Below are 16582 nucleotides of genomic sequence, written 5' to 3' on the forward strand. Positions count from 1 at the left end.
GAGCTACTTATAGACTAAAAACCAAGCACTTCATCTTTACAGGGGGAGGCCACCACAGCTTTTCTAGCTAGTAATTGTAGGTCAATCTGATATTGAAGTGTGATTTATTTTTATTTCTGAATGGCTCAACTTACTGAAATGGTGAGAGCTTCTTCTCAGTTTTCTTTCTGTGAACCTGTTTTAAGAATTGTAGTAAGTTGAAGTCCCAGTGCTGAAAGAAGGAATGCATCTGTTTAGTTTGGGTTAGATAACCGAAATGGGTAGTCCAGCTTTTTCGGAGGTAAAAGCTAGGCAGTAACTCCAGGATCTTTCTCAGGTCAATGTGGTATTTTGCAACTCTAAGGCTAAGTGCAGTGAAAGCACCAAAAAGTAAGCATTTCAGTGTCACAGTAAGATGATTTCCTGCCTGCAAGTTCCCTCATCTGATGCCAGAAATGTGCAGGTCATGTGAAAGTGGAGAAGTTAATAACTGAAGTCAGGAACTGAAGGAAAACATCACACACTGAATAAAGAGGAAAAAGGATTTTCTTGGAGAATGTGCTAGAGATCAAGCTCACAATAATTTGGTTCTGGTAACTGAAGAACTTGGTCTTAAAATATCTGCTCAAAACAAAGGAGATATGGGAGGGACTTTGCTGTTCAGACTAACCCCTCATCCCTTTGTAAATTTTATTTTTTTCATCAATTTATGATCAGTAATTCTTTGGGGATCTATCTCAGTAACACCCACTAAAGACACCTCTGTTTTTACCTTAGAAGGCTGCGGTGCAATCTTCTGTTTTCTTCCATATGTATAAATGCCAATATCTGTCTTCTACAGGGGGTCCTTAAATTTAAGTTTGAACTTGAAAGACTGTAGGCTGATTTTTCCCCCCCCCCTTCCTTTTTTGGATTTTTTTTAAATGTATCTAAAAGGAAGAAAACTCTTGATGGAGAGAAACCCAAAATCTGAGTGGGCCAATTCTTGATTCATGTACAAATGAGCCACATCTCACTAAAAAAGAAAAAGAAATGAATTAATGGGAACTGAGTGGTAATCAATGGCATACTGGACCTTCAGAAAGCAATACAAGTATGAGTTGAAAGAAAGTTTCAGGTCTTTTTTTCTTTCCTTTTTTGAAAAAGCAATCTTTTCTAATGAAGTATAACTTCTTAGAATAATGGCTCTTTTTTATTAGGCCTCCATGATAAAAGGATAAATTTAAGAGATTACTAAGAAAGATAGGAAGTTTTTAATCTTTTTCATAAACGTATGAAATATTTGTTGTATTCCTGCTTACTGTACCTTTCTTTCTGTTGTTGTTGGCTGGAACTTGATCATCTAAATATACCTGAAATGTCAAATAAATACTGATTTGACTGAGAAATCTCAATGAATCTAATAAAGCAGGTCTTGATCCTTATCCGTGACTGACTCAAGGCTTTTTTTTTTAAATATGTTACTGGAATAGCTACATGGTTGACACTAGATATCTTAGGTGTCTGAATATTCGTTGCTTCTAAGGTATCATTCTTTGAGAAGTCTTGGCGTTACTGAAAAGGTATTCATACAAGTCTCTTGTTTCAAGTTTTATATATTTTTAAAAATTGAGATAGATGAACAAATCCAAAGTTCTCTCAAACTCTTTCAGATTAGAGTACTTCCCAATATCCTGAAGTTTGAAGTATCTATCTGTAATACAGCTGCACAGTTGTTTTAAGGTATTGAGTTTTTGGTTTAGTTTTCATGTATTTTATTTCAGAAAGTTATGTTAACTGTTAAGACTAATTTTGCCCATATTCTCTTTCAGCTATTCAAATTACAAGCTTATCTGAAAGAAACTGTAAAAGCACATACCGTTTGAGATGTGCCCCAATGTAGGGGAGGTGCAAAATAGGAAGTGCTATTGTAACTTCTCTGCTTTGCTAACAGGCAGCATCAACAAATGCTGTATTTGTTTTGCTGGTATTTTTGTAGTGCAATACAAACTGTGAATGTTTCTGTTCTTGTTAAACAGCAGAATATTTATTTTCTCGAGTGAGAGTGTTTGAGAAGGGAAATTATAGGGGATTAATGGCTGTATATCAAACATTTTACTTCTGGGGAGATTTCAGGGCCCTCTTGTTTAAGCCAAGATGGAAATGCATAATTAGCAGTAGTTTGGTCTGTATTTCAAATATTTCAAAATTGGAAAGAAATAAAATTGATCTTTTAATACTTGAATGGCATGGTATATCATTAGCTGGCATCAGATGTGCTCTGTAGTGCTTAAAAGACTGGAAAAAATGGTTGACGTTTGGCATTTGATACTTAGGCAATCATTGCAATGATGTGCAAGAGAATTGACACTTGAGGGTACATTTTCTTTTGACCATCACTAGAAGCCAAACTTTCCATTACAGGTTACTTAGCCTCTAAAATTACTCCCATAGAAAGGAAAGGAGGAGGCTGGTCATCTTGGTGCGTGCTATCATAGAATGTTCCATGTAAATAGATGTAAGAATAGGAAAAAAGGGAACAGTATAAAAGTAGTGATTTCTGTATGTCAAATTAGGCCAGGCTTCTACACAGATTGTGTGCATCTAAGTTGGGAAGGCGAGAAGGTTGGAGGAGAGGAGCAAATGGAGGAGTGTGGCATCAGCGTGGGGAAGTGTAGCAAGGAGCTTGAAGGGCAGAGGAGCGAAAGCTGCAGGACAGCATGTGAGGGCAGTAGGGTGGCTGGAGTGCATTGGCAACCAGCAGAGATGGCAAGTAGAAGGAGCTTCTGCTGAGGGATAAACTGGCTACTTCATGTCTGTCAAGCTCATCACCACCAAAATGCTTCTGCCACTGCCTCAGTTACCTCCAGCAGCTAACTGTGGTTTTGGGACATCCTGGTCCAGGGCACATGCTTTCTCTAGGGACACTTCTAGCTGGGGTGCTGGTGGGGGCATGGAGGGAGGAAGACAACTGAAGCTGCCTAGTGTCCTTATCTTATAATATTTTCTGAGAACAGTTGCCCAACATCAGAGTGTGAAAATACTTCCTCTTTGAGAGACCTATGCTTTGTGACTGTAGAAACTCTCCTCCTTGCTGCCCAAGCACTGCCTTTGGTTCATGTTCTACAGCTAGTGCTCTGACTCAAAGCGGAGCAGAAGTTTAATAGATTAATATAAGATTTGACTGCTTTAATCACCAGCTATCTGCTCCATGCACAGAATTCAGCTTGGTAGTGGCTTAAATAAATTCAGGCTGAAACAACAATAGAATCTAGAGGGGCTCACAGGACTCCAAATACTTGTGTATATGTAAATATGGGGGGGGGGGGTAGGATGATTTTCTTCCTGATTTGTTTGCTGTAGATGACATGGCTCTTAATGTGCTGAAATAAACAGTGACAATTGAACTAGGTAGTATCAGACATTTCTGGATTTTGCAATCCGGTATTTTAATTTTGGAGTCCAAAGAACAGAACTATAGTTTGAAGTGTGGGAAAGTAACTATAAATTATATCTTGGCAGTCCGTGCTGCTTCAACCCCTCCTGACCCTGTTTGTTCAGTTTTCAAACCAAACTGAGATTTTTCTAACTGCAAACATTGCTAGCCAATCTTGATCTATAAAATGCAACCTGTTGCTTAGCCAATAAAAAAGCTGGACTCCAGAAATGGTCTGGGATTTGTTTCTAATACAGCACAGCATAACTCTTCTATTACTACATCATTGTAGTCTCGTCGATGGGAGTAATTATTTTGCTGGTAACTTTAGCAGATGTGATGCGCGCTGAAGGCAGGTAGCAACAGTTATAAATACTAATTCTTTTGGAGACGTATATATTAAGCGTAGACTCTGGGGTCTATTGCTAGCTAGGCAGCTGAAAGAGGGCCAAGAGAAGCTGCCTGTTGCTTTTCCATTGCTACTGGGGCAGAGCACTGTACAAACATTTTAAATTATATAGGCAACCTGCGGGCATCAAGTGTCTCAGATAATGGAAGTACAGTGTGGTCACAGCCACACACTCCCACGTACTGCTGAGCGCAGTCGGGTTAGGAGCTAGCTACGGTGATTTTGCCTATGTTAGCCACAACCGGAGGAAAGCCTAAGAAAGGTCAGTTGTTTTCTACTCCCTTTGCACTACTAGAAATACAAGGGGGCAAATAAGGCAGACCAGAGGACCTGGGCCATCATTGATAGTGGTGTTAATGACTGGAAACCTGGATTGTATCATTCTTCCTCTATTTGCTTGCTAGCAGAGGGGCCTTTTAAAGTATATTGGGTAATGGAGCCACATTTTACACTCTCGTTGTCGAGAGCAAGAGGCATTGTCATTTGAGATTTATACCTGCAAAAGGCTGGAGTTGCACATGCTTCGCTCTTTGACCTGTCTCCTTCCTCCCTTTCCTCCCCAGTCAGCTGCTGTCCCTCTGCAGCTAATTTACATCCCCAAATGAATAAAGCCTAATCCCCAGCCCTTAATCCTCCTAAGCCCAGCTGAACTTTGTGATCCTATCTTGACTTTGCAGGAGAAAAAAAAAAAAAAAAAAAAAAGGCGAGGGGGAATGTCTTTTTACTTCTGACAAGGGTGGCTATCAATTACATTTTGAGGGGGAGTTTCTGTGAGTGGGCTGGCATTTCAGTGATGCATATATATATACATTTTTTTCCTTGCTATTTCATTTTTTTCACATGAGCAGAATCATCCAGGATTTCTGTTTCAGCATATACTCCTGGTAGGGGGAATCTGAGGAAGAGAGGTTTTCAAGGAGAGATTGCTTCTTATATATTGATGTAGAGACTGGACAGCACACTTTTACAACATACTATTGATGGGATGTAGCTGTGAATGAAGATTTCCTAGCTTCCCCTCTTAAAAAGTAGCAAATTTTGACTTCTGGAGCCATTCAGCATCTGAATGAGCCCTTTCTGCCCTATTGGTACACTGCCACTGTTTTGCCCAAAAAGATTTCAAACTGCAGAGACTGCTCTTCAGCTTTCAGTCAGGCAGGGCTGTAATTTCTCCTCTCATGCCACTCTGTATGGTGAACTGGCAAGATTAATCTTGGCCTTTGCCAGATGGTCACATGAATTATCGTGACATTAAGGCATGAATGCAGTATATTTTTGTGAAATTATGATTTTTGGTCTAAAGACAAAATCACAGCTGGACCAAGAATCAGATTGGAGTTTCAGTCTCTTAATAGGGCTCTAATGGAGTGACAGGACAGAGAGTGAAGCTCTTATTCTGATCTGAAGTGCATCAGTCATTACAGTTCAGAGTGTGAATGGAGTCCCCTCCTGTAGGCCAGTAGTCAAAACTTTTTTTTCTCCTCGCTATTTGTGCTTAGCAAGAAGATCCATGTGGATGTGACTAGTACCCTTGCTGCCCATACTGTTGTCACTTTTAGACTAGATGATTCCAACTTTTGCATTTGGAAAGCTTGATCGGTAAGAAATGTGATTGCTTCCTTATTAAATAATGTGCCATGTGGAGAATACAGGCTGAGAAACCCTGTGGTTCCTGAATTAAACATAGGAACCTTATAAAGTGTGCAACGTGCAACTTTGTAACAGAAACAGGTGAGAGATGTATAGAATAAGGTTAAATAGGACAACGCTCAAGCAACCAAAAACAATGGGAGAGCTTTTAGGACAAAAGGGAAAAAAAACATAAAAATGAGGTTCTGTTTGGATATATCGTAGACAAGCCTCTTGTTATGATTCTCTGGAAAGACAGTACATTGCACAGCTGTTAGCCACGCCACGTAAAAGAGAAATATGTATGTGGGTATCTAAATGTGACTGTGGAGTTACTAATCCAGTTTCCCCAAATACTTAAATACTTGGACTATAGCTTTCACCAGTGCTAGTTAAAGCTATAAGAAAAGATATTAGAAATTTATTAGAAAAAAGAAAAATCCTCTCCCCTTGAGCACTGTGTTCCACAATCTTGATTCTTCTTAGAAAGAGAAAAGCTTTTCAGGTGACAGAAACACAGTTGTGCTTTGGGGAGTTTTCAAACATATGGGCCGCAGAAATAGCAGTCTTCAGAAAGATTTATGTTTTACAGTTTGTAAACAATTTATCTTCACGCGTGTAAGCTGTGCTTCAGATAAGATGTGTTCTTGGAAAGTGCTATTCCTTGAAAAAAAGCCTTCAATCTTCATTGCCAGATAATACCGCACAAGCCCGCGTGAGTGAATGCATTAAATGGGGTGTGGAGACACAACTAGTAGGACAGCAAGGGTTGTTGGCTACACTTCTTAGTGTATTTTTGGTGTATGCACGTACCGTAGACAGCTTAATCACAGTTCGTTGACTTTTTTTTTCTTTTTTTTTCCTAATAGCTAGACTGAGTTATGCAGGTAAAAGTATGATTTGTGCGGGGTTTTTTTCAGCCACTGGCCTGATAAGCAAACTTTAAACTCACCAGTGTGAATATTTTCATGTATTTTTGTTACTTACTGGACTAAAATAGAGGTCTGCTAAAAAGCAACATACATATGCTTTATCTTGCTATTTTTGATTCCTGCTGAAATACCAAAGCAAAGGAGAAGATGTTATCTATTCTAAGTCTATGAGTGGATGGTTAAAATGCCGTTAGCTGACAAGGCCACTGGTATCTTTTCATAAAGCCCTTAAGTAGCAGTCTTTGTGTCACCACATGATCTTTATGGTTGTAGGAGCTTAGGGCGAACCTTAGAGAGCTCTGACTGTGTTTTGCTGCTTTTCTCATCCGTGCTTTAATGCCTGCTGATTAAGGGGTCATAAATCTTCGCAATATTAGTGGAGGAGTCCATTTCCATACCCAGTGGCAACCTTTCCTTCCCTCCATCTAACCATTACCACCCGTGCAGGGCAGCTACTTGTGCGCAGCGCTGCCGCATCGGCTATCTATCCCACGCTGCGAATGCGCTCCTCTTGGAAACCCCTGCCCCATGCCGCTGCCGGAGAACAGCCTTGACTCTCGAGGTCGCCTCACTTGGCAAGTCAGGGAGTTAATGGGTCTGAAAAGATTACCCTGGAACAAAATGGATGTAAACAGTCTCCTCTCAATTTGGAGTACATGGGCCCGGAGTCCTTTCATCTTCCTTGGCGTGTTCCAGATGTTGGCTTCTCCCCTTGCCCCGCGTATGTATGATGGAATGGATAATGCACTGCGCGCAGATTTACATCTAGCGCGTGACGTGTTTGTGCTCTGCTTCATTACACCTTCCTTCTCCCTTTTATTTGGGACGGGAGAAGTACCTTAAAAGCCTTTTTTAATTCAGGTTTGATTTGTTTATTCAATGCTTTTCAAAAGTAGTCTGGTTAAAGTCCCTCAGCCCCTTCATTTCCTCTGCAGTTCTGCTGCAGTATATTTCATTTCAGTCAAGGATGACTCTCTGCTGTAGCAGTTTACTCCTTCAGCTGCTTTGAGAAAGTTCCAGAAGGCAGTTTTGACATTTTTCATTTTAAAGGAGCTTGTTTAGAGAGAGAGGAGAAGGAAGAAGAGAGGAAAAGAAAAAAAAGCATTTCATTCGCAAAATACGTCATGCTGAAGGTCTGTTTTACAGTGCTAAATTTTCCACAGGTGATATTGTAATGTGCATTCACTGTTAAATGTTTAGAATATTTTAGAGTTATAAAGGATATTTGTGTTTTTATCTTTCACTGAATGTCAACAGCCCTAAATCATTATGTGCTGTTGAAAATTTTCCTCCTTTCTTGGGTCTGAGCTGAAATTTACTGAAGCTAGACTACTGTCAACTTCTCTAACATGGGGATAGTTTTTTAGTATTGTTTAAATGTCCTTTATTTTTCCAAAATGACCATGTTCGGTCTATCAACAAATCTCAGAACCTGTAGACCACAGTTATTCTTCTTTTTGTCTGTTTTTCCAGTCTTGTTTGATCATGAGTCAAACCAGACTAGACTTCTTTCTCAACTCAAGGATATTGCAAGCATACTTTTCAGAAGTTGACACAAGATCAAGATTTCTGCTAAAGTATCAATAAATATGCTCTGAGCTAGAGAACCATTACCAACTGAAACAGCTTTTGCAGTTGTTATCCCACTCAGTGGTTCATGTTGTTACATTTCTTGTTTCTCTTCAGTTAGACACTCCTCTGTTGTCCAAGAAAATTGGTATGTTTGTCATCGTATTTCTGGAAAACTAGGGTGTTCTTCCCACTGCCTTTTGACTCCGCACTGTGTTACTACTTGTTGCTAAATTCTGTCACTTCTGCATCCTTCCCTTGCCCCTGCTTCTGCACTGCCCACTCTGGGCAGAGGAAACCTGGCACCTTTTCTGTTTAGTTTAGTAGCACAAAACTTGGATCCATTGACCTTGGCATACAAGTTAACTCACTTCCTAGGCACTGGGAATGGCATGCAAGCTCCTCTAGTGCATAGACTTAGTTTATCTGAACTGTGAATAAACTTTAAGCTTAGCTGATGAATTCCAGGGATTTGTTCCTCCTTTCAGAATTTTAGGAGAAGCAATTTTCAGAAGTCTTGAAGAATGAGAGCTCACTCGAGTTCCTTTGAGTAAAAATGGCTTATGCGAAGGGCAACCCAGGAGGGTAGCAGTCGTGTGGCTTGGGGGTGGTCAAGGAGGAAGCTCCTCTGGGGTCTCTGGGTCTGCTCCTGCCTCCGAGAGCTGCTGCAGGTGAATGTCCATCGTACTGGGGGAGCTCAATGTAGCTCATCATGCAGTGTGAGCTGCCTTATGTGCACACGCATTTAGTTATGTGGTTACTTGTAGGTGCTTTGTTTTAAGTCAAGTACCTCAAGTCTGGGGGGGCCAAACCTGAGATATGGCTTTGATCAGCAGAGGGCACTTTACCAGGGGTCCTTTTCTTATTGAAGCTTATTTCTACAGGGCTCCAGTTGTAAAATGTTGTGCTGGAGGTTTGCCTTAAGAATTTTGGCAATGCTTGCCACACAAGTTAACTTGAAGTAAATAGCTGGAGATTTAGAGCTCAGCCATCTCAATGACAGCAACTGGGAAGGGCTCTGCAGAGGCCATTGCTTGGGACAGGGCTGCCGGAGGTGCACGTGCCCCTTCCCCATGCACCTCCCACGCATCAGGACACGCTCCGTAGGTTGGTGGCTCTTTAGGCTGGTGGCTTGGCCAAAGGTACAGCAGACCTCTATATAAAAAAAAAACCACGATGCCCACAAAAAAGAAAACAGCAAGAGTAGGAAATCAATAAAATCTTGAATGCCAGCCTGTATAGGAGTGGATTTTATCTTCCATATTTTGGGGTTTATCACATATTTTGAGAAAGCTGTGGGGAATGTTTGTATGCTTCCTTTTTATATAAAGGTTAAATAACTGTATAGTGTGATAAATTTGTATACATATATATGAATGTATAAAATATATTTAAATTAGTTTAACAAATTTTACTTTTGCTTCACTTCCTCCTACAATATTAAAAACATTTCTCCCATAATTTCTAAATGTCTCAGGAATTGCCAGATCATCTTGCAACTTTCAGGTATCCTATTTCACCAGCCTTTAAGAATTATATAACATAACTCTAATGAAAGAAATAAATTTCTAAGAAATAAATAGGCTGAAAATTCACAATCAGTGTATTGTCAGGTTAAAGAGACTTATTTTGGTTGGCTTGGCAATTTAATAAGTTAGTGTATGTGGCAAATTCAGAAATCATTCTAAACAAAGCTATTTATCTACTGTCTTGACCTGGGCTACTCAGAATTGCAGTACTGGAAAGCTGAAATTTCTCTCTCTGATGTGCTTCTGTGCATGAAAATGTATATAAGCAGTCATTTAAAAATGATCAAATAAAGGGATTCAGTAAATATGATGATTTTGTCCGCAGAGTAGTTCTGTTCCATTAATATTTTAGATTGGTTGCATGCTTAATTTATGTAGCTAATTCATTAAGGGCTGTTTAATGAAGTTTTTAGTAGCTTTCTGTTTGTCTACGTGAGCCTTGTGTAAGGTGAGAAGGGAGGCTTCACACACTGTGCTTTGCCTTCCCTGAGCATGGCAGTCTGCACGTAGCTCCAAGCGATGCCTGGTGCTCCTTGGGTTATCATACGATGTCACTTGGTTGCCCTTAGTAAAAGACTGGTGGTCAGAAAGTGAGTTGCTTTAAGAGTTTAACTCCCATCAAATTATTAGTCTTGGTCCTTCATGCTATTTCATTAATGAGAATAGCAACAAGAGCTCTGAGCTGTTAGTCCTGTTACTAATTATCAATGTATCAGTGATACTTTTTCTTTTCCAGGTTCTGTTGTATTTGTGCTTATATTTTAGAGCAGATTCTTAAGCCCCTGCTTTATGTAGCTTGTTAAAGGTAGATATCAGTAGCAATATTGGTAGCAATACCAATTGTACACAGCTCGTGTAATTTAAAATTGCATCCATATTGTAAATGAGGGGTAGGTCACTTGTGTGCAAGGCCAACTCAGTTTTAAGTGCTGTAAATTTTATGTTAAGTTGGCTGCTCTAAGGTAACATTTAATGCATATTGACTTCTTAAATGCCTGCTATAATTGGCTGGTATTTTTACATTAAGGGAAAATGCTAGTACTTGAATTTGTATTATTTAAAAAACAGAAAAAAGGCTCACTTAAACATAGGAAATAGTTTAGGAAAGGAAATAAGCTTTTGAAGAAATTATAGTATTGGGTAGAAAGTCTGCAGGCTTTCATAAAGAAAAATAAATGACAATCAGTCATTTCACTAATAGTAATCTTCCATAGTTGACTTAAAGGTAAAAGGTAAAGGTGAATGTTTTTCTTGCCTTGCATAGATGCATTTCATTCTGCTTTTGAAATGTCTTCTATGACGTCTTTAAGAAAAACTTGCTTAAATCATCTGAAAACATAAAGACAATGTTACAGGCCTGTGTTTGGTTTTACATTATGATATACCCTGCTGCCTTGTCTTTCAAGACTGTAATGCAGCTTTCTCTCTCTTCCGTGGCAGGATGACAAGGACTTGGTTCACGAGTTTGTGGTGGCTGAAGGTCTGACTTGCTTGATCAAGGTGGGAGCAGAGGCAGACCAGAACTATCAGAACTACATCTTGAGAGGTAAAAATGCTCCAAAAGCTGTTTTTATTGCTCTGAATCTCTTTTTCAGGTCTGCTATGATTGCCACATCAAACATCTGTAACACATTTCTCAGATTGCTCCAGATTCTTGCATATTATGTGGGAAATTTAATGGCGGGGCGGGGCGGGGAGCTAGCACTCATCACGGAGCAGGATGACTGTGTGCAGTTTTCATCTAACAAGGAAACCCAAGCTGGAAACTGGGAGAGCTGCTTTACTATTTTGAAGAAGTGTGAGTAAGGGGAGAACAGTCATACCGAGGGATCTTTACTGCTGCATGATCTCACAGTAAACAGAGACAGTAACACGTATGTAATTGTGGTGGATTGCTCATCTGAATTTTCTCAGACTGACATATATAACTATCTTTAAAAATGTCAGTTTGATATATTTAGCTGCCAAAACTCAATCTACAAATTGAGGAGTAAAAAAAACCATACAAAAATAAGGAGAAGTATTATTTAGATAACCTAATTCAAAGTTTCTGAGGATTTGAGTAGTAAGTGGAACTTCATGTAAAGAACTTGAAGGTTAGATCTGTACAAAGACCAGCTCGTTAGGACGCGTAAGAAACCAAACCACTGCTACAAAAATTATTTTCTATGCCAGTAGCTATGCAATGATACAAACTTACTTGGATGATAGCTTGCATATACTCAGAAGTAACACACTATGAACCACCATAAAACTAGACAAGTACACAAAAAATGTGAAGGAAAAAAAGATTCTCTCTTTAAAGGTGGAAAAAATGGTTTCTAGGAGACGATTAGCCACAGACGTTCTCAGAAAATTTGGACTGGAAGCAAATTAAAGGTGCTGTATTGGCCAGCCTGGCCTTCGGTCCAGTGTTTCGCTCCTGTGTCAGCTCAGCATTGATCTCCCTCAGCTGGATAATGTCCTCCTCCTTCAGCAGTTGTGCAGCCAAGTATTGCAAATTCAAAACCGGGAAACCTAATAGGCATTTACAGTACCCTGAGTGTCCAGGTGGCCTCATAATGCAAACACAGGATAGCCCTGCAATTCATCTTTGCCAGGATCAGGTCAGATCCAGGGCATTGAGCCTCAGAGTTGACAGAATGATCTACTAATATCAGAGAAGTCAGTCACATCTGAGTGATGTTAGGACAGTATTATGTGTACCTTCAGCTTCAGCTTACTGAGAGCTCATTTGACATTCAGGAGTGGATTGAGAAGAATTGAACCGTCCCTTCCTGTAGATTGCTTTTCAACAGGAATGAAATGCTGTGTGTGTATGTTACCAGAGATGACCCCAATGCAGCCAGAATTCAGGGAGGATTGCTATGGTCCCTTTCCTGGTGTGTGGCTTCTGTAGCTGTGCTATGCTTAAAAGCTTGAATCCATGTCTATTGAAGTTGTTGAGTTTCCACTGAATTCAGTGACTGATACAGCAGAGCCTTGGTGCTAATGTCTGTAGCACTGCATCAAGGAAGCTGCAGCCTTGGCTGTTGCATTGGTATTAGCAAGTATTCGCTGTTCCTTTTAAAAAGCTAAAACTAAAAATAAAAAATCCGATGCATAAGTATGCCATATAGCTAAGAACCTTGTTACAAGAAGACTTTTAGGGCTTGGTACCATCTAAAGTCGGGGACTTTTTTTCTGTTCTGCTGGTTTATGAAGCTGAAATTTTCCTCCGCATAGTGTATCCTAGCATCTATTACAGCAATACAATTTTCAGTATTTTTCTGTGTGACTTGGGTTTTATTTTAGAAATGAAATTTATGTCTTGATTGTCTTTCAGGAAGTTCAAAGCTTGTTTCAGCTCCAAGTTTTTGTCAGCTGGTTTTCAGTTCCAGGAACCAGTGTGCACTTTCTGAATAGGTCTGCATGTGCAGTGAGATAAAGAGAGGTTTGGAAGTACAGTGTAGCCAGTCTTATCCAAATACATTGAGGAGGCTGCTGAAAAGAAACATTAAATACATTGTCTAAGAGTATTTTTCTGGTATGTTGTTTTTAGAAGACCGTAGTAAATGGCTGAATTTTTTGTGCCAGTTTTGTTTGTTACTGCAGTGCTGAATTTTGTTAAGCAGAGAGTGCTGGGTGCATGTAGGTATGTAAATATCACCAAAAATGCATCACAGTTAACACTGAGATGGTCCTGTAAGCTCTGAACTTGGTGTTAAGTTACAGAGATAAAACAACAAAAGGAGCGCTTGTCTGCAGTTTTTCAGCCTTACAGCTGTGGTGTCTGCAATCCTTTCTGGCATGAGATGTATTCTCCTTATTTTCACTGGACCTAACCTGAACAAAAAAGGGATGTGATTTCTCCTTAGTTCCATATTCCAGCTGAATTCCTCCTATGACTTTCATTTAATTCGCTGTTTGCCTCTTGTGATCCTAACACAGCTTGCAGTGTTGATGGTAAACGCCAACCTTAGCTATGACATTGCCTGCTCTCCTGGGGCTCACCAACACTGTGCTACCCTTGTACGTGGGTTCTGAGCATTTTCTGTGAAATTGTTCGCCTGCACTCTGTCAAGAGATATCTTTGTACCTGGAAGGGCAAATAGGCTAGAATTATATGTCTACATAAACGTCACAGGTAGTTCAAGGCCATTATGCATTCTTAGGTGCTAAAGTCATTTCTTATGAGCGTTGCTTTCCTTTTTTCTGAAGGTCTGTGGTGTTTCACTCAAATGCTTCCTGATTGCGAATTGCTACTTAACGGTTTTGACTTGGTTCAAGGCAGAATGAGCTGCCAAAAAAATGACTAAGTATGAGTCACCAAAGTTTTAGTTACTTCAGTGGGTAAGTGAATAGAAGATAACAGTGTGCCTTTTAGGTGCAGTACAGAGCAACCAAGACAGCTTATTGTCAAGTGCTAAAGAGTGACTATTTATTTCTGCCAGGTCCCATGAAGTTTGACAGGACCTTTCCCCAAATATTCTCTTTTCTCAGTGTATAGTCTATAGGCCCTGAAACGACAGCAGTCAGAGCTTCTCTCACAAGTTATTCTGTTGAAATATTACTTAGAACACAGCTTTTAATCTTCCTTACTTATTAGTTCTTTGGCTTAAATTTACTCTTTGACATTCCTTCAAATTTTTACGGAAACGTAAAGGAATGGTGAGTTGTGGGTGGGTGGATTTCACAGAAACTGGAATGCTTTTCTTCCCCCCCCCTTTGGAGAGAATTTCTGTAAGGATGATAAACTTCACTTGTAGCACTGTGTAATGCACTAGTAACTGTAGTTCATGAAACGATTGCAGTCTGGTAGGTGTTGCCTAAACATTCAAAAACAGGTGGAAATGAGTCAAAGGAAGAGAATGCCCAGAGCTGATGAGGATTAATGTGGATGGTATTTTGAAGGTGCTTTGGATATCATTTTGAACACATCTCTCTCCTATTTCTGCCACAGAATGAAAGTGTAACATCTGAAATGTAACAGCTGAGCACAAACTAAAGAATTGATAAAATTATGGCAGTCTTCACAGGTTTCTAGAGCATCTTTAAGGGAATTCTGCCTTCGGATACAGCGTTCAGATTTAGTGAGAGTTACTCCTGCAGCAAAGTAATTCTAAATCCATGCCTGTGGTGTTTTTAACTATTCAATACAAGCATAGCTAACAAAGTCAAAAGGAAAAGGTGAAGTGAAATTGCTCTGTGGTAAAAGATACTGGTTGTGAAGCAGAATGATTCTGCTATTTGAATTTGAAGTTAGTGATCTGTTGACTGTTTGTAGTGTTTAAATATACAGAATGCTCTGGAGAGGGTCAGACTTGCACGCAGATGTCCAGACGGTGGGTCAGGTAGCTCAAGTGACAGGCAAGGAGCTCAGTCACAGGCATGTCACTAGAGCCACCAGCAATTAGGCCTATTTATAAAAGTAGCGGCATGCGATTTCACCTGCATGCCAACTTTAGAGCAAACGGCTGTGCAGCACATTCTAGGAAAGCTGATTAAATTCCTGAAACAACTCAGTCCTGTATGGCGTAAAGACTGTCTGGTTCCTATCTGTCACTGGGACACTAAGTGCTCAAAGATGTCCAGAAGTTAGAGGAAGCAGAAAGTGCGGGTGAAGTCTTGCCAGCAGATTGTGGAAGCTGCTGATTAAAACGCTCTTGTTCTAAAAGCCAACCATGAAGTTATCAGGAAACTGGTGGCATTTCTGCATCAAGCTGACTACTACTTGAAATGCTTGGGGTTTATAGTTGTGCTCTCTGTAACATGGCGGTTGATGCATTTCCAAGAATCAGCTGGCTGTTTTTACCTAAGAGATCCCTCATTATTGCAAGGACCAGCATACTTCCAGTGCTCTTGAATTTTCCTCCCTTATCCTGATAGATTATGTGGCTTTGGCCTTTTGGCCTTTTGCACTGAAGGTTAAGTATTACATAGAGTTTAGGATGGGGAAGCGGATGCTTCTGTAGTAAATGTATATGATGCGTTGTATCATGGGCATGGATTGTATAAATATCAAAAGAAGAAAAACAAAAGCAGCAAGAGCCTATGTTTATTGCGGATGGACACATCTTGCTAAATTGGTATTTCAGCAAAGAAACAGATGGTAGTAATGCAAGTTTATTAGTGAAAATGGAGCCAATACTATGTAGCGTGCATACCTTTGCATTATTCCTGTTTCAGTGTATATTGGAGGACTGCATAAAGTATTCCAGCTGCAGGAAGGTATTTCAGCAACTTCAGACTCTATGCTGAGATCCACAAGTAAATAGGAACAGACAGCATGTGATTAGGCTTACCTTTATATTTATTTCTTTTCCTAGAGTCAAATATCAAGTTTTGTAATGCTCTTCCGTTGGCCTTCAATGCGCAGGTATCTGTATGCACCTGTGGAAGGCTCATATGTATCTCTAAGCCCTCAATTTGACCTGTCATGAGCGCAATCCTTTAAAAAATATATAAACTTATTGGCTGATCTCAAAATAGCCATTGTGAGGCTCTGTGCCCTAAAGCAAGTGCCTGAAGCTTGACCGCTTAAGAATATTGCTTCCAAGAGGGACTTGATGGTTCAGTTTCTCTAAGTTCAATTCTTTGATCTTTCTGCTGAATCTGTTAAAAAAGCTACCAGAGTTACAGCCTTGTCCTGGGGGGTATTTGACCAGTGTGTCACTCCTTCATTTTATATTGGACATCAGGCTGCAGTCACCTGAAACCATTTTAACAACTGGCACGTTCCCTGGAAGCTGGTGTGTCTGGAGCAGCTCCGGGTGGAGAGATAGGCTTAAGTCCCTAAAAGGAAGCGCGATGCGGTAGCGTACCTGCGCTAATGAGACCAGTTAATGAGCAGCACTGCTGAGTGGAGGTGCAGCACCACTGGGCTGCGGCTGGGCTGTTGCTATCTGTGAGAGCAGCATGCTTTCCACTGGCATGCTTTGCAGGTGCCAGTTGTAGTTTGTTTCAAAGGGAACAGGCCCAGAAAAATCAGACCTGCACCTGCTATGTACTTGCAGAAACCTCAAGGTGTTCCTCTTTGTGTCTTGCGAAGCTGTGGAATGAAAATGTGTGGAGTTTGAATCCTGGTTTGTGAACTCTTTAGATTAGAAATGGCAGTGTGATTGCAATGCTCTTTGCTTTG

At 40.2% G+C, this 16582-nt stretch overlaps 1 protein-coding gene across 9 annotated transcripts in view; it reads left to right on the top strand.

Moving 5' to 3' along the window:
* The window catches only part of FHOD3 (formin homology 2 domain containing 3), a 409852-nt gene that overhangs the window by 197219 nt on the left and 196051 nt on the right, over nt 1-16582 (top strand). For all 9 annotated transcript variants that reach the window (XM_064506705.1, XM_064506703.1, XM_064506709.1 and 6 more), the window contains exon 5: nt 10903-11008. In XM_064506705.1, the coding sequence (XP_064362775.1) occupies nt 10903-11008 (106 nt within the window). The remainder of the gene's footprint in view (nt 1-10902; nt 11009-16582) is intronic.

This window comes from Dromaius novaehollandiae, chromosome 2 (genome assembly GCF_036370855.1).
Source record: "Dromaius novaehollandiae isolate bDroNov1 chromosome 2, bDroNov1.hap1, whole genome shotgun sequence".
Taxonomy (NCBI): Eukaryota; Metazoa; Chordata; class Aves; order Casuariiformes; family Dromaiidae; genus Dromaius; species Dromaius novaehollandiae.